This window comes from Zosterops lateralis, assembly GCF_965231275.1.
Source record: "Zosterops lateralis genome assembly, chromosome: 2".
In the NCBI taxonomy this organism is placed as follows: domain Eukaryota; kingdom Metazoa; phylum Chordata; class Aves; order Passeriformes; family Zosteropidae; genus Zosterops; species Zosterops lateralis.
The window spans coordinates 95867302-95885816 of record NC_139763.1 but is presented as its reverse complement, the minus strand read 5'-3'; the positions used below and the strand labels follow the sequence as shown (position 1 = coordinate 95885816).

General features: G+C 42.8%; 1 protein-coding gene across 1 annotated transcript; it reads left to right on the top strand.

Moving 5' to 3' along the window:
* Positions 1-5307: 5307 nt before the first annotated feature.
* TBX19 (T-box transcription factor 19) lies at positions 5308-18285 on the top strand (the record flags this gene model as incomplete). The annotated part of the gene is made up of 8 exons (XM_083855501.1): positions 5308-5504; positions 11067-11331; positions 13179-13313; positions 14083-14144; positions 15165-15226; positions 15962-16063; positions 17098-17230; positions 18051-18285. The coding sequence occupies 8 exons, from the start codon at positions 5308-5310 to the stop codon at positions 18283-18285; spliced, it is 1191 nt and encodes a 396-aa protein (XP_083711627.1).
* Between the last annotated feature and the right edge of the window lie 230 nt (positions 18286-18515).

The following is an 18515-nucleotide window of genomic DNA, read 5'->3' as shown; positions in this document are numbered from 1 at the left end:
GGAAGCCCAAGCTGGAGCAGACTCCTGGGCAGAGGAGCCCACACCAGGGCAGCCTGTTCCTCAAAGATTGCACCCCATGGCAGTGACCCATACTAGAGTACTATGTGAAAAATTGGATGCTGTGGGAAGGACTGATGGAGAAGTTCCTAGAGGGCTGTTTTCCATAGGAGGAATCCTATGCTGGAGCAGGGGAAGAATGTGGGGAGTCCTTCCTCTGAGAAGGTCACTGGCAGGGAGGAGGAAGAAAATCAAGAGGAAAGTTAGGCCTGGGAAGAAATGAGGGGTGGAGGGAAGGCGTTTTAACATTTGGTCCTTTGGTTTTATTTCTTGTTAGCTTACTCAGTTTTGATTGGTAATAAATTAAATTAATTTCCCCAAGTCCAGCTTGTTTCGCCCATGATGCTAACTGGTGAGTGATCTCTCCCTGTCCTTATTTCAACCCATGAGCCTTTTGTAATATTTTCTCTGTCCCTGCTGAGGAGGGCAGAGGATGGGAGAGACAGAGCAGTACCCATCCTTTGGTGGGTACCTGGCACGCATCCAGGGGCAACCCATTGCACTACATTAGTTTTTCTCTTTGGGTTTGTTGGGGTTTTTTTCTTCCTTCTATTTTTAAAAAGCAGAAAGATTGCTGTGGAAAGCCTTCCCTGCTCTCTGGGCTCAGAATTAATCTCAGTATAATCTCAGTTATAACACCAGACAGGGAGGTAGCACTGAACAAGCTGCCTGCCTTTCTGCTAAAAACATGCTGGGGGAAGTTATTGAAACTGTCCCCTCACCCCAACATTAATGAAAAGGCTAATCTTCTTTAAGTCTCCTCTAGCCTAGCAATCTCTTAAGGGGCTGGATACATGATTAAAAAACAGAAGGAAAGCAGCTGTCTTTTTATCCATTCTTAATTATTCCGTGGTAGTTGATAGGTGTTGATTTCCTGGGAGTGTCATGGTGATGGAGGTTACATTTCCCTGTGTTGTTGGGACTCAGTGTTCAGAGGGGGGTTAGTTGAACGCTGCAGTGGGAGCTTTGGAGATGGAAAGAATGAGTCTTGTTCTCTGCAATTTCATCTGATGATGAAGGGCTGTCTTTTCTTTGGAAACATGCAGCTAAAGGCCAAAAAACAGCTATCCAATGTCAAGGCAAGAAAGGCCTCTTTAATTACCTTTTTTCTTGTTTGCTTTTCTCCCCCGTCTTTCTGTGTACCTCACCAGCTGGTGGCCAGGGGCATTTAAGAACAAGCTTAATTAGAAAGTCAAAAATAACCCCTTGCTTTTTCCTGCTGTAACTTGGTGAGTGAAGTCCAATAAGTATTGCAGGATTGTTGTGATTGTTCTTTCGCTGCTCTCCCCAGTCCTCACTGCTTCATTTAAAATATGAGTTACTAAATTCTTATTAGTAAATTGGAGATGATTGTGAGTTTTGTGCTTGCATTTTGAGCTAGTTCTGCCTGTCTATGAGCCACAAGGAGACTAATCCCTGCTTGGAAGTGCCCAGCTCTCCCAGCTGGGTTTAAGGGAAAGCTTACAAATTTGCAGGATTTGTAGGAGAATTTCTGTTCCTTCTGCCACCCCTACTGATTTGCTTGTTTAATTAAATGGGTGACAAATGCAAGAGGGGCAGTAAACAGTCTTCTGTTGTTCAGCACTGGCTGTCAGTCACCAGGAACATCTACTGTGCTCATTTGTAAGTCCTGCTACCTTTTCTTCAAATGTCAGGTTCAGGGGAATTTAGCTTCCAGCCCAAGAAATAACCCACGTCTGAAAACTGATTGTTCTCTATGCCCTGGCAATACCTGCAGCCAGAGACATCAATCTGTTTAGGCCTCTGTTTCAGCACCTGTAGACTTGGAAAAATTAATCTTGCAAGAAAGATTAGGAGAAAGAAGGGTTGTTTGCAAAGTATTCCAAGCTGTTGTTTAGGTGAACAGGGAGACAAAAGATTGGAGGATGTCTCTCACTTCTCCGAACACAGGCTAAATATTCAAAGTAAATTTCCACACATAGTATTTTTGTTAAATGAAAAGCCAACAATAAACAAATAACTGTGACTCTGAATCTATCTGGTTTCTGTCTGCAGCCCTCTCCCTGGCAGCTGTGTGACACAGAAACAGTGCACAATGCAAAGGAGTCTCATTCGTGGAATCTGGAAGTGTGTTTTAAAGTAAAATCTCAGGCCCAAGTACCTTCAGCTGATCATGTGCTCATATACATGTAAACTTATTATTTCTTTGGCTAATTCTTTCAGGTTGGAAAGATATGTCAGTGGTGAACTATGCCTTCTGCTACATACAGCACAAATTGCTGTTAAGCTGAACTCTTAGAATTGAAATAACCTTCCCCATGCTGAAAATAGTAATTGGGCTGTTCCCACTAACCAACTGCAGGTAACTACTCTCATTTTGGAAAATGTTGTGGTTTCAGGTGTCCTGAGCTATGGTAACATAGTTACTAAAAGTCAAACTGTGTGGAAGTCAGTATTTTAAGGTGTTAGATTTGTGGTTTATCCAGTTCCTCTGGACACTAGACTTTCAAGAACCCGACACCTTGTATAAGTGATAACCATAAGCACACAAGTGTTACCCACTTCTGGTATCTGAAAGTGCATTTTATTACTGTGCAGGATATAAGTTTTAGTATGATACTCCAAAATAAAAACATTCATGCTTTTCCCTTCGGGGTGCTAGTTGTAAAAAAATACCAGTCTTACTGGGGAAAAATTCTCTTCCCAACCCATTACTGGAAAAAGTCCATTATTCATTCCTTCCATAAACCCCTCCTTCTCTACAGCTCCATCCCAGGAGTGCTTTGGGCAAGCAGTGCACTCACTCCAAGCAGGACCTCCCTTCCCTTTGCTTTGTGGCAGCCTCCATTTCCAATCCATCTTTGCTGAGCATATCCCTTACCTCTAGTGATGCACCAGTGTCTGCTGGTGAGAGAGTTTCACTTCCTCATTTGGAAACCATTCCATCAACATGAACTATAGTTGCATTTTTGCATGCTTTTGGTTTCCTTTAAGCTCTAAGCACCTTGAGGAAGGTAGATGGGATCTGATTTTTGGAGGCCCTAATCCAGTATCACTCTGCTTGAAGCCCTGCAGGTGAGGTGGGCAGTGAGTACATCTGAAACCCAGGTTGCTTCTCTTTTTATTTGTCTATAGAAAGAACTGTGTGTAACTACTGGAATATTACTACTTTTATGACCTGTTTTCTCTTTACCTGCCTTAACTTTGAATCTCCTGATTTCTGAGCAACTGTATCTAAAAAGGCTGTATGGAAATAGGGCTTCAGCTAAAAAAAATTCCCAAAGTAACATGTACCTGTTTTAGAACTTACTGAAAACCTGAAGATGTTGAATTGAAATTCACAGCACTTCCACCAGCTCCACTTTCTCTGTCTATTTGCGTCTGTAGTATAATAAAATTTAAAACTGTCTCACATAATCTCCTATGCATTTCCTATGCCATTTGATCACATGCAGGGAAAAACTACAGTAGTAGCTTAGCTTCTCTCTCTTCTTTGAGTATTTGGAAAGGAGAAGCCAAACATAAACATATTTCATTTCCACCAGCATACCTGAGGTGGAATTATTTTTCCAAATGCAAAGTGTACCTAAGGTACACTTCCAGGTGTACCTTCCAGGTACCTAAATATACTATAGATTTTGAAGTAGATTCTTCAGTTGTTCAGCAGTGAAAGTTGGCTCTTTGTGAATTAGAAGTTGCTGACACCTGCTAATGTAACTCGCCTGAGTTTACTTATAAAATAATCAAGGTATTTCTGCTATGAGTTGGCAATTAAAAAAAGAAGAGGGGAAGAGGTGTCAGAGTGTGAAGTTTAAAAGCAGCATAGAATCATAGAATGATTTGGGTTGGAAAGGTGCCAATCAAGCTCTGGCCATTGTTGTTTAGCTGGATGGTACCTTTCAGTTTTTTAAAGGCAAGATTTGTTGATCCTTGTCAAATGATGGATTTAACTTAAATTCTATTTTATAAAGTCTGCCATAATCTTTCTTATCCGTAAAAATCCCAGCAGTGGTCCTCTGAATCATTTTAAAAGAGACAGAAGCACAGAAATTCAACAGGGACAATTGAATTGAAAGAATGCAAAGTTCTCAATAAGCAGACAGAAAATGTATTTCTCTAAAAATGACCTCTAGGACTATGTTTTCATCATCAAGTTCCTGACTATGTCATATCCAACAGGCCAGAAATTTTAAAGACATTATCAGAGATAGATGTATCAGGAGAAGTTAGGTACTCCAGCATTTGTTATATAACAAAGCCCAGTGTTTACAAGTCACTGTCATTTGTGGGGCTTCCACTTAACCCTCCAGCAAGGGACTGAACCCACATCTCGTCTCCTTGGCTGAATGCTGAAATTGTTGGAGTACTCAGTAAAAAGATGGCTTTTTTGTGGAGGGCATGTGTTGTTGGATCAGGCTTCTCTGAGAAGGTCTCAGCATGAGGTGAGAGGGAAAAACTTTTGGATGCTAAGGGAGTTTTTGCAACCTTGACTTGGTCAGCAGTACCAGGCCTTAGGCAGTTAAGTTCATACCAGCCCCAGAAGTCTGCAGTCTGTCCCTGGAAATGCAGCCAGAGGGGCATTCAGCCATCTGTAAGGTGCAGCCGGGGGTTTTTTGAACGACGGTGGGACCAAGGGATGGACACAATGTCCATCAGCAGTGGAGTGTAGGGATGGTTTCAATGCCTTCTCATTGTGCATTGAAACTTCAGTGCAGAAAGCTCTTTTACTGTTATATTTTGTTTTAGGAATGTAGAGGAATGAGGTTAATGCATTTATGCAACATCCTTGGTGAAAATATTTTAAGACAACCTTCTCTGTGTAACTATCTTGACTCTTCCCAGCTCCTTCAGTTAGAGTCCGCACCAGCGTGAATGCAATTTCCATGCATTGTTTCAGTCTGGAAATGAAACAATTTTCATTAATGGAAACCTGGTTCTCAAGCAGAACAATTAGACCCACTTCAGGTTGAAAAAAGATAAAAGCATGCTAATTTGGATGGAGGACTCTTCTTTCAAGGCAGCCAATTGAGTCATCAGCCAGCCACCCACCTGACTGTCTAACAGGTAATTAGGAGATAGTCCTCTTTTTGTGTGGAGCGTGTGCGTAAACCTCCACACACTGGTGTCACTGCCCATTGGGACTTCCAGGGGAAAGAGCTAGGCAGTGGCAAAAGAGTGAGGAGAGCATGTTAGTCAGACGGTGCCCAGTGAACTGACTTATTTTTATTATTTAGCTCATTATTTTTGTCTTTTCAGCAACTACCTGAAGTTCCTGGCAGTAAAGCCGTCATGGCAGACCTGGGCTGCAAAAAAACCAGCGACTGCACCGTCTCCAGGCTCCTCAGCGTGGTGGAGAGTGAACTCCGGGCTGGGAGAGACAAAGGAGACCCCACGGAGAAGCAGCTCCAGGTTGTCTTGGAGGATGCCACGCTCTGGCAGAGATTCAGGGAAGTCACTAATGAGATGATCGTGACCAAGAATGGCAGGTGAGTGATCTGCTCAGCACTGCGGGCTCACTGGAGGTGACAGCCAGGGGGGTTAAGCTCTAATAATAATAATAAACTGTGTGTGCACACTCGAGAGAACTCCAATGGGCACGCCAGAGTTTTTCGGGGTCTGCAGCCTTGCAGTCTGCTAAAACCAGTGTATGAACAAGATGGGGTGACCCTGCTTCTTTTTGGTCACTGCCAAACCATTCCTCCTGGGAAGCATGCTGGAAAAATATATTGACTAACTTGTGATTGCACAAAAAGGAAACTTTTGCAAGGGGATACCTCTCAAAACCTTTGGAATGACTTCTTATGCTAATAATCATCAGTCTATATTAGCAAGTCCTCACCTGTAGGCTTCAAATTACTGCACAGAAGTAGACTGGAGTTGTTATCCCCAGCTTCAGTTCCTGTCCCTCTGCTCTTGGGTATTAACAGCTTGTATGGGCAGTCTGTACCAAAATGGGACAAGAAAACTGCCCTAAGTGCTCTGTATGCATGTGCAGTCTGAATTGCATTGTCCCACAGTTGTTGCTGGTGCCCTTAGAAACAAGTGTGGAATATTGCTTAACATACACAATTTTAGAAGCACAAAACATTGTGATATAAATGGATCATATCTTACTATTTGGGGAACACAGAAAGGCACAGGGAAAGAGTGAAAAATCTGGCGAGAAGGATGTTAATTGTGAATCAGGCACTGGCTTGAAGAAGGCTCTCCAGAGAGGTTCTGCTCTGAACTGGGCTGACAGCAGAGTCCAGCCCATAACAGACAAGCAGCTACCAGAATAAGATTTGCACAGTGATACTAAGGTTTTTATTTAATTTATCTTCACCAGCCTTCTGCTGCTCCCACCCCAGTCACTCCCTCAACATGTACATGTTTTGTAAGATCTCTCAGGAGATCCACATAGGAGAGAGGAATCAAGAGATGGAGAAAAAAATTTACTCATGTGGTGTGAGTTTCATTAATTTTGCAGACTTTGATTTAGCAGAATTTGTGTAAGAAATTACTGTTGACTGCAGCTTGATGAGGGAGATGGATGAAAGCAGTAAAAATGGAAAATATAGTCTGTCTGCTCAGCAAGGTGATTCTGCAGAGAGAACAGTTTCTTTCCCAAAGTACCAGCTCTTGGTGTAAGAGTACCTGTTGCCATTCTGATTCCTCCTAATAACCTATACTGATAGAAATCTGCTGCTGAGATTCTCTTTATATCATGAAGCTGCTTTTCCTTTATTTAAATTGCTTTGAAAACTGCTGTTAGGCTACAGCAAACTTCTAAGTGGACTTTCACTTGCTGTACAGTTGCTTAAACTGGCTCCTTAGCAGTGTAAGCAACTAAAAATGAGGTAAGATGAGTTTGCCTCTGATTAGTTAAATTGGTACAAAGAATCACACCTTACCAACAGGGTTTTTTCAGTTTCTTTCCTTGCAGCTAATGAAAATCATGACTTCATGCTGATACTACTTCTTTCTGAAATGTCAGGCTGAGTGCATAGATAAAATCTTTTTATAATGTTGATAAGGGAATCTTTCATTATCTAAATGTGCCTGGGTACTTTTTATTTCAATGTGTAAGCTACCCGATTTTTTAATTTTAACTTATACACTCTTTATCAGCCAGATTCTACTTTTTGAATAGCCAGTGACATCTCTAGAAATGTCAGTGAGAGCAGGAATATCTTCTTTATGATCAAACTACAGCAATCTCAAAATAAAAAAAAAAGTATGTCACATAGTCATTTGCATTAATCCTTTAAACATAGTTACTGTTGAGACAATGAAAAAGGATCTCTGCATTTCTGAAAGTATCTTTCATCAAAAAACCCAGCAGCACACTAAAAGAAAGAAAGTACAGACTGTGGTCTGCAGTAAAGAACTCTGAACCATGCTATTCAAAAGGAGACAAATTTGAGACAATTTCCTATCAGTTCTGAGTTTTTCTCGGGTTCAGGATTCTTCAGTGATTGTCTCCAGAGAGATTCTCAGTAGAAAAAATATTGATCTTATTATGCCGCTGCTAAATGAGTACAACTAAACCATTCTTGCTCAAGGGTAGATTAATGCTTTTGAAAACTGTGTTCTATGATTAAGAGCCAGCCTGAACTTTTGTGTGTGGAAACTAAAACAGTTGGTGTGGACAGACACATTGTTAGCAAAGCTCAGAAATTAAACAGAAACCCGATACAGGAGTACCCCAGAGAATGAAAGTCTAATTGATTAGTGATCCTCAAGTGTCAAATTCTAACATGCACAATTCTATCTGCTCTGAGTCACCTCTAATTGGTACCGAGGGTCCCAAAATGTCACAGTTAGATGATCTTCAGTGTTAATATACAGATATGTCTCTGTGGCTGTATCATATGTCATTATAATAATCACCTGCCCTAGTAATATGACTAGAGGAGATAGATTTATTCTGAACAGGATAGACATCATTAAAATTAAACCATGTGCTGTATCACAAAACACATCCCAATGGGTGCAGGTGATGCAGTGGGAAACGATCTCCTATTTTATTCAGACCTATTGTTTTAGATTGACACTTCAATATCAAATGCACTGTTACCTGACTGAGTAGGTTTCCTCTCTCAGTGTTTATACCATATTAGCTAGGCAGTATCCTGAGGCTTTGCAATCCCTGTTATTGCCTGGAGACAAGAAGGTGCCACTGTTCCCTTCTGTGTATGGGGAAAATCCGTAGGGGATCAGTGCAGGCAGCCATGAGTGAGGGGAAAGAAACCCTTTTCAGGCTTGAATGCTAAAGCAACTTTACTGGTTATTGCACATTCAAGTTTGATATCAAACATTTTCCCACTCAAGGCCTGTACTGTGAGCAGATTTGGTCTAAATAAATGGAAGAGGCTGAAGTGCTCAGCTATTGCAGCAATGGAGGTCACGTGTGCACCTACCTGAGCATTTAAACAAACATTCTGACTGAAACAAATTTGGAGAAATCAGAATTTACCATGCCAGAAGACAGATTTTAACAGTAAAGCCACTTAATCAGCAGAACATGTTAGGTGGAAAGTTCTCCATCGTTAGAGCCTGTACAGTCAAAACATGCTGGTCTAAGCAAGGCAGGGAATTACTGGCATGAAGCTGGTTAACACAAGGAAGTGCTCTAATCTTAGTGCTACAGGAGGTTAAAATTGATGATGACTGTATTCTCTTCTGGATTGCTCTATAGGTCCTTTGGGGATAAACTTGAGCCTGTCAGATAAAAAGGCAGAGCAGCCTGCCTGCATTGTGGGCAGTGGAATCAACAATCTGTGTGTAACACAAACAGCTCTGCACAATCTAGTGAAATTAAATTTTCATGGGGATTAATTTCCCCCTCTAATTCAATTTCAGCTACATATCTAAATGTGTCACTTTGAACATTGACTGGGGGAGATCTAAGTGTTGGAACGAGCAATGCATCTGTACTTTCTATCATATCCCAGTTTGGTAGCTGGTGCATCCTGTTCAGAAAGACACATGTAGTGTATAAATCCTTGACTAAGCTTCTATTTAATTAGCAAGGTCATGGCTCACAGTACCTTGGAGACCAGTGAGGAGTACTGTTCCTCAGGGGTCAGTACTGGGACTGAGCTTTTCATTACCTTTGTTGGTGACAGGGACCCACCCTCAGCAAGCGTGCCAGCAACCCCCAGCTGTGTGCTCTGGTTGACATGTGGAGGGAAGGGATGTCATCCAGAGGGATCTACACAGGCTTGAGAGTGTGGCCTGTGCAAACCTCATTGAGTGAACTTTATGGTTCTGCATTAAAACACAGGCTGGGTGGAGAATAGGTTCAGAGCAGCCCTGAGGACAAGGACTCAGGAGTGCTGGTGGACAAGAAGCACAACACAACACAGCAGTGTGCACTGACAGACCAGAAAGCCAAACACATCCTGGGCTGCATTTAAAGTAGTGCAGCTGGCAGGGCAAGGGAGTGGATTCCAACCTTCTGCTCCACTCTTGTGAGACCCCACCTGGAGTGCTGCATCCAGCTCTGGGGTCTCAGTACAGGAAGGACATCGACCTGTTGGAGCAAGTCCAGAGGAGAGAAGCTGTCCCATGAGGAAAAGCTGAGGTAGTTGTGGTTGTTCAGCCTGGGGAGGAGACAGACCTTACAGCAGCCTCCCAGTACCTAAAGGGAGCTGCAAGAGAGCTGGAGAGGGACTTTTTATAAGGACATGGAGTGATACAAGGGGTGGTGAGGCACTGGAAAAGGCTGCCCTGAGATGTTGTGGATGCCTCATCCCTGGAGGTGTTCAAGGCCAGATTGAACGAGGCTCAGAGCAACCTGGTCTAGTGGAAGATGTTGGGGACACCAATCCAGGGACTAGGAAAAGATGGTCTTTAAGGTCCCTTCCAACCCAAACCATTCTATGATCTCTTTTTCAGTACTGCACTGACCCTGTATCAGCAAGTATTAATATTAAATGAAAAATCTCAAATTTCTCAAATTCTGTCTTTTCCTGTCAGCAGAAGGTGCTGAATGTATGCAGCAAAAACTGTATAAAAGGATACAGAAAGGTGAGTGGGATGTCATGGGAGACTGTTAGCAATTTGCATTTGGGTTTCACTAGAGAGTATGACTGCAGGGGTAGAGACTTCCAGTCCTTTAAGACAGCCTGGAGTTTCAGCTCCCATCTTACATATTTTGGATGTCTTGTACAGCTGCCCAAGCCTTGAGAGCTACCTTACCTTTGCTCCATGGGTATGGACCTTCCTCTGGTTGCTTGGTGAACTCTCTCTGTAGCCACAGAGAGAAGGAGCTCAAAGATTCATTGGCCTTCATCGGCATTTATGGCCCATAACAATGTGGCATGGAGAAATGGCAGTTGCCAGGAGAGGTCAGTATGGAGGTGTCTGGGGCAGGGAGGCCAGTTACTCATGGAAGAGGAATGTAGGAGGTGATATGTAACAACAATTACATATATTCCTTGATAAGCTAAGAAGATTAATTAATAGGACACCTTTGCTGGGAGACACCTCTGTTCTGATGTCCACACATTATTCCCAGTCCCTGAAAGTGTTGGAGACCTACTAGCTCTGCTGCTGCAGACTTTCAGGCACTGAGGTGCCGCTTCAGAGCTGTGTGGCATCAATCACAAGTTCTGCGACAGAAAGAAAACCTCTGAAAGCCAAGATGTGAGCTTCTGTAAATCTCCTTTATGAAAGAAAGAAATAGTAATAAAAGGGGATTGAAAAAAGGTGGTGTTGGATCTTTAGGCACAAAAAGAGCATTTTCCCGAAAGTAAACAAAGGCTGGATTTCAGTTTTAAACACACGAGATAGTGGCAGGTTGGGTAGAAGTTTAGAGCTTGTGTGTAAGATGGAACTAAAAGCAAAAGGACATGATCAAGCTGGTGATGTCAGGGAATATGGAAGTATGGGACCAAATTACTGGAGAAACTGCTGAGTCCAAGGTCTGATGGCAAGGGTGGATTGAAGGAAGGGAGGATTTTTTTTATCTGAACTAGTCAGTGAGCATCTGTAAACAAACATACTTGGGAGAATCAAGACCAATTTCCAGTGGTGTCCCCCCTTTCTGTTTCCCTGGCCAGGCGGATGTTCCCTGTTCTGAAGATCAGTGTGTCGGGCTTGGATCCAAATGCCATGTACTCCTTCCTGCTGGACTTTGCTCCGACTGACGGCCACCGCTGGAAGTACGTCAATGGAGAGTGGGTGCCAGCTGGGAAACCAGAGCCACCCAACCACAGCTGTGTCTACATCCACCCCGACTCTCCCAACTTTGGGGCCCACTGGATGAAAGCTGCCATTTCCTTCAGCAAAGTCAAACTTACCAACAAGCTCAATGGGAGTGGGCAGGTATGGCCTGATGTTTCCACATCACCTCTTGGCTTCAATTGCAAGCACCTACCAATCAAGAAATATCAAGGGTGCATTTATGTAATTATAGAAGCCCTTACAGGCCTCTTCACCCACAGATGCCAATTATTCTCTGGAGGCCAAATGTAAACAGGGATAAACAGGCCTTAATTGGCACTTTCAGATTTTAATGGACTTCTTGATGTTAAGAGAGACAGAGTGCTGTGGTTTACTTAATCGTCAGGGGTCTTTTCAGAGTTGGTCTTGTGTGCTGGGGATTTTTGCATAGGACTTCAGAGAAAGGGGGGAAAAATGGCCATGGGTATTAGGTTTTTGTTGTGTTCCCCAATGTTGTTTGGTGTAAGTGGAATGTTGGCAGGAGTCAGATGGCAGAATAAAAGGCTGCTCCTAAATTAAATAATTACTATGTCTGCTTCTGCATCATGATAATTATCAATATTCTATTGAATCAGCTTTGGCCTTTGGAAAGAAACCACATGTACCAGAAATAAGTGACTTTCTCTTTGAATCCCTTAAAAATGCAAACAGGAAAATTAGTTTTGTTTCATATTTTATTTTTGATGATGCATCTAAAGGCAAAATGTTGCACAAGACCTTTTGTGAGCTTGTTTGTTTTGTACAAAACTCCTATGGTGGATGATACTTGTCAGCCCAGAATCAATTTCTTTCATGTAAATGTTATATGTTCTCAATCTGTTATTTCCATTAGGTTTGTGAGGTACCTCTGTAAGCTTAGTACTCTAATGAGGTAGGAAATTATCTCAGCTTTTACAGACTGGAGAACGGGAAGATAATCTTACTTTCCCTTAGTAATATGTGGAACCAGCACACAAGAATTATTGTAGACCATAGAACAGGATCTGAATTTGCAAATGCTTATCTTGTGTCCAGGATCTCAGAAAAGTCAAAAACCTCAGAAAAATATTCATGGAGGGGAAAAAAGCTACAAGAAACTTGGAGGGTCAAAGAGTCCCTGGGGAAAAAAACCCAGGGAAACAGTGTGTATATATATGAAGGAGAGGAAAATAGCAGATAGCAGGAGAGGAAAAGCCATATGAGAAACAGAACCCAAACAAAAGTTAGTACATAACAAATAACTGAAGCTTCCTTTGCTTTCTTTTGAAATCATGACCACAGTGTTAAAGTAAACCATGTCCCCACTCCGTGCTTCAGCTGCCCCTTTTGTGATGGTATTAGAAAGTAATTGATGACTATCAGTGCTTTATGCTAATAGCTATGTTATATATATTTATATATATATATATAGGTATAGGTATATGTGTATGTATTTAGGTATACACCATTTTACAAAGTACAAATTTTAAAAAATGATCTTTTTCTTGCACTAGACCCAATTAAAGGACTTAATAGACTTCCTGGAATGAATGCTGTTCACAGCTCCTAGTGCCAGGTTAGATGATCTGCCAAGGATTGTTTAGATACATTTTGTCTTGCCCAGAAAGGCGACTGGATGGCTGCCTTAGCTTCCTCCTGGCACCTTTTCTGAGTCTTCCAGACAGCAGAAGCAGGACAGGGAGTCCCCTGAGCTGTTTCAGCAACCTCCAGTGAATGTAAACCCAGAGGTTTGAGGGCCATAGCTGTTAGCACAAATACTCACTGATGCTGCTGCATCCAAAGCCTTAAATGCAGTCCAGTGAAGCCTCAATCTGTTCAGCCCTGTGGTTATTGCAGGCATCTGCCCTCCTGCTTCAGCAGTCGCTGGCTGGGGAGGTTCAGCAGTGACAGCTGCTCTGTCACAGAGCCAGGGGGTGGCTGTGAGGTACCAGAGTGGCACTGTGGGCTGTCTCTCTCTTTGTTTCCTGCAGATAATGCTGAACTCCCTGCACAAATACGAGCCCCAGGTGCACATAGTCCGTGTAGGAGGCCCCCACCGGATGGTGATGAACTGCTCCTTCCCTGAGACCCAGTTCATAGCAGTGACTGCCTACCAGAACGAGGAGGTAGGCAGGTGCCACGCTGTGCTCTGCTCACCACCCAGGAGCTCTCTTAGAAGCTGATTAACTACAAGACCAGCTCGCCTTTTTCTTGTTTCCCCACCAGTCCCATGCAGTGTAACACTCCATCCAGTCGAATGCTCTGTCTTTTCCCTGCAGTAGAACATTGACTAATCTAGTGTCTGGCTCCAGTACTAAGCCAGGTTTAGCTTAATATCCTGCCACAGCTGATCCAGACTGGTCCATCTGTCCTGGCATCCCGACCCTTTACTGGGAAAAAAAAAGGGCAAACAGTCAAGCCAAATATCTTTTCCCAGCAATAACTGATAATTATAATGATAAGCCTATCTCCCCATGTTCCCTATAATACATACAACTGCAGAACAACACAATACTAAATGGGAAAGTTTCTGCCCTTGAGGGATGCTTTGGATTGTAAGAATTGCTAACTCCTGTGCCACATCCCTTACCTGATCTTGCTGCAGATTTTATTTGTACTTGACAGGAATTCAGTGTTTAAACCCTCTTGAAAGGGTCCAGCATTCCACCAGATTTACCAGACCAGCTCATGCCAGGCTGTCCCAACTGTGTTTTGCCTATGGCACTGATCACTACACAGCAAAGCTGTCTCCCACCCAGTCCTGGAAACGTCAGGTGTGGGGATATATTTTGGGCTAACCCAGGCAGTTCCACTCAGATTACTCTGGAGGATGATTTGTCAAGTTTCTGTTTCAAATTGCCTTCACTAACATGCCTTGTTTTCTGCAAACTCAAGATAACAGCTCTCAAAATCAAGTATAATCCCTTTGCCAAAGCCTTCCTGGATGCAAAGGAAAGGTGAGTTCATCTCTTGTTTTTATGATCCAGTAGCTTTTTGCTGCTGATATGGTTAAAACTGTGATATCACCATATGAAAGATAAATTACATACCTGATTCTTGTTTCTGCTGTCTTAAATCTAGAGCCACTCCAATTATATTGTTGGGGAGACTATATAATTATTACAATAGATGCTGAAGTGGGTGAACATGCTCTTGGGGATCCTGGCACTTATCTCTGTCTACACAGAAAGCCTGAAATGAGATGGTGTGAGCTTCCCAGTAGTGTTACACCCCACATATGTTCACTACAGTGTACTTGCACTCCAGTGAATCCTGTAATCTGATAGGTCAGGGAGAAAAAATGTTAACTCCAGGTGTCAAAAAGCATAGTTGAAGTGAAATTGCAGTGTAACTGTAATGTAACTACACTGCTGCTATTAAGTCTGTGTGATAATTCATGATGAGTTTATTAAAGGTGTCAGAGATGCTTCCATCAGAAATTAATTGTAGTTTATCTTGCAAAATTTTCCTTGCATCACCCACGTTAATGCACAGTGGCATCCAAATGATGCATTCCAGCCCATCATTTCTGATTAATTTTGTTTGGACCTGCTTTATCTTCTGACATGTGAAGTGTCCCATGTGCCTGCAGGAGAATCTGTGTTTCCTTTCATTCCTCTCACCGCTTAAGAAGCTGCTGTGTCTTGGTGGCAGGGTTTCCAGCTGGGAAAGGGGGAATACTGCCTTCAGCTTGCCTGCAAGCAGGAATGGTGCCCACAGGCAGATGCAGAATTCCATGTCCAGCTCCCACATATGGCATAAACTTAGGACCATTTTTGTTTATGTCATAAAAAAGAAAAAAGCTCCTGCTTCTCTTATGCCAGAACATAGGAAGGTCTGCTGCTGCCTAGCAAGGTTAAAGAAGAGGGATTTCCCTCCTTTTTTACTCACTTCTCCAATTGTTAATGAATAGTTCTGGTTATAACTTCTATAATTTTTCAGTGAGAACACTTACCACTAAGTATTTTGCTTTTCAGAAACCATTCTAAGGATGCTCCAGAGACAGTTTCTGAAGGCCAACACATGACATATTCTCACTGTAAGGTTTTTGTTCATGTCAGCTGCAAGTTTTGTGAGATATGATGGGTGCTGGGAACCTGGGCCTTGCTTAACTGGTTCAGACTGGTCACTTACTCAGTCCTGAATTGTGTTCATTGAGAGGGACCCTTTAAAAAAAATAAGGAGATTGAAGAGACCTCACAGTAGGAAATAATGTGAGAGGTCCTGCAGAGGGAACATTTTCCATACAACCCAGTTTTTCAATATTAAAAGGAATCTAGAATCAAGATGATATACGACATTTTAAGGGCCTTCTTACCCCTTTGGTTTTGTATTTGTGAATGTTTTTGTCACCTATGAAATTATCTTTCATAGGTAAACAGGTAAAAAAATGAGGGGGAGCAGAAGTTGCATTTGCTTTACTCATAGTTTTTCTTTCATTTGCTCTTAAATGTTTGTGACATTTTCTGGTTGCTTTCAGGTCTTGTTTTCAGAGTTGGTGGGTTGGGAAGGGGGTGGAGGGCTGCTATTTTTTTGTCAGTTGTTTCACAAACTAGTATTTTGGAATCTGCTCAGTATTTCTGAGGCACAGCTGATTCTGCACGAAGGCTGGTTATTTCTTAGTTGTACTGCAGCACTTCAACCCAGCAATAGTAATAGTTTTATTCTCACTTTTCCCTCCAAGTGGGTGGCTGGTTGCTTTCCAGCCCAGATTCAATGTGTGCCTCGGGAAGCTCCAATTACCACCAGTACAGCGGACCTTTGCCTCTGCCCGCCCCGCAGCCTCCCCACAGCTGCGAGAGATTCTCATCCCTGCGGGGCCACCGCGCTGCTCCCTACCCGCCCTCCTACATGCAGAGGAATCACTCCCCTACAGGTATTCCTGGAGCCCTGTATTCCTGGAGCCCTGCTCTGCTGCCTCTGCCCACCTGCCCCTTGCCTTAGGTTGGCACAAGCACTGCAGCCAGCCAGAGCTGAGGCTGGGAAAGGGCACTGAAAGTCCCTGGAACAACCAGCACAAAACCCTTTGTGTGCCCAGGGTGACTGAGGCAGCAAAACAAGAGGTACCAAGATCTGGGTGCACTCTAATGAGAGTGTATGATGGTGCTGTCACTACAGCTCCCAGTTACACAAAAAGAGCATTGCAGGTCTTCTTTCCACAATGCAGTTGAGCTCTCAAGTCAAAGCAGCTCTCAGGTAGGAGCTGATGTGAGCCAAAGGCATTTTGGTATCGTCAGAGCATCCTTTGAGTCCCTTTCACTTTCTAGAACTGGGTGCAGAGTTCCAGAATTTGATTCTACTTTGATCAGAAGAAGTGGGTTGGAAATAAGAGTAAGGGTAAAGTAATCTGCTTGCTAATTATAATTTAGCAAGGCTTCCTGTTTAATGGAAGTATTTATCATAGAATGGTTTGGCTTGAAAGGGACCTTCAAGATCATCTTGTTGCAAGCCCCCTGCTGTGGGTAGGGATACCTTCCACAAGACCAGGTTGCCCAAAGCCCCATTCAACCTGGCCTTGAAAATTTCCAAGAATGAGGCAGTACTTATAAAACTTTATTAAATATTTTAGCTCAAATTATAAGGAAATCTGTATCAAAGCATTGCCAGATATATGTCAATTATGAAATACTATTAGTCAGGCTTGCAAAAATGCAAATCCTGTGTCTGTCATGTTGTACCTTCTCATGTATCCCACCTGGGATTGCAATGGCACCTTGCCACTCTCTAAATGAACAAGGGAATTTTGCCTTTTTACCTGTGGTTGGGACTTTTATCCTATTACCTGTGGTTGGGGACCTCATGATCAGATTGCTGCCATAAACCTGTCTGTGTTTTGCTTTCTTAAGACAATGTCTGTAATTGTCACTGAGGATTTGTTTGTTGCTTTTTTTTTTTTTTTCCTCCCCAAAGTTAACTTATTGGAGAGCTCCAGCAATAATCTTCAGGTATTCTCAGGACATGACAGCTGGACTTTGCCATCCTCTCCACACACTAATTTGCTCTCAGTGCCACACACAAAGGGAGGTGCCAGCCCTGGACCCAGGTAAGGTTGCAGGAAAATGGGTGGTATAAAGAGCACTGGGGCTTGTAGGACTGTCCTGGTGATTTGCCCTTTGTTCCAAACTTTAATCTGTGTCCAGGATTTCAAATGTGTCCTAAGTGCCCAATTCAAGATTCCTGGGCAGATCTTTCTGACAAGCTAATTATCTTCTGCTCTTAAATCTGTGGGAGCTTCATTTTTCCCCAGCACTGCTGAAAACCAGGATCTTGGAACACCCACAAAGAATTCTGGTCTCTACAATCTGTGAACATTTTAAACCCAGTTTTTTTTCTTTATATATTTCTTACTATTATCCTGCATGAAACGAGGATCCTATTCTAGGAGTAGATGGAATTTAGACCAAGAGAATCAATTAATTATCAAATATTTTCCCTTCTTTTCCCCAAATGAATAAATGAAATAATTTCTTCTCTCAACTTAGGTGTCAGGAGAATCAGCTGCAATTTCAAATGCAGCATTATCTGATTGAGTAGGTTTTCTTCTCAGTGTTTATACCACAGTAGCTAGGCAGTATCCTGAGACTTTGTGACCTCCCTCTCTAGAAACTCTTCTGACTCAGTTCCTGAGATGGGAAGAAGTCACAGAGCCAAAAAATCCTTATATTTTGAAACTTCACATATACTTGTACATTTCTCTCCATGCTGGTGATTTTTCACTAAGATCTTCAAGGCTGATCTAGTTTGGTAACTTGATTTGAATATCTGCCTTTGAACAAATAATGAAATTGACTTTACTGTGGCAAGTCTTATGCAAGATAAATGATTTGAGATAAATCATTCAATCTGTGCTGCTCCTTTTCCAGCCACTACCCTTGCCTGTGGACAGTGAGCAACAGTGCTGTGAATGTTGCCAACCCAGGAAGCGAGGTGAACAGCAGCCCTCCAAGTGTGTTTTTAAGGGGTAATGTCCCCTTACCTGCTCCATCATCAGTGCAAATCCCTCTGCAGGGAATGGTGTCTGGCAGCATGGAAGCACAAGGGGAAGGCACTCTCAGCAGACTGTCTGACTCCACGTGGACATCCTCACACTCCTTTTAATGGACAGGCAGCTCCCGAGGGAGGCTCAGCCAACCAAGACTGACACAAATGGCTAATGATCCCTGAGGAGTGCAGTGCAGAGCAGAATGTATGCAGGAAAAGGACTTCATCACTTCCCCTAATGTACCTTCTGTGTGCCAGCTAAGCCAAAATGCAAAGGCAGGAAATATTATAGGAACCAGCCTGTTACTGCAACTTCTATGCATCATTCAGAATGATGTCCAGAAAGA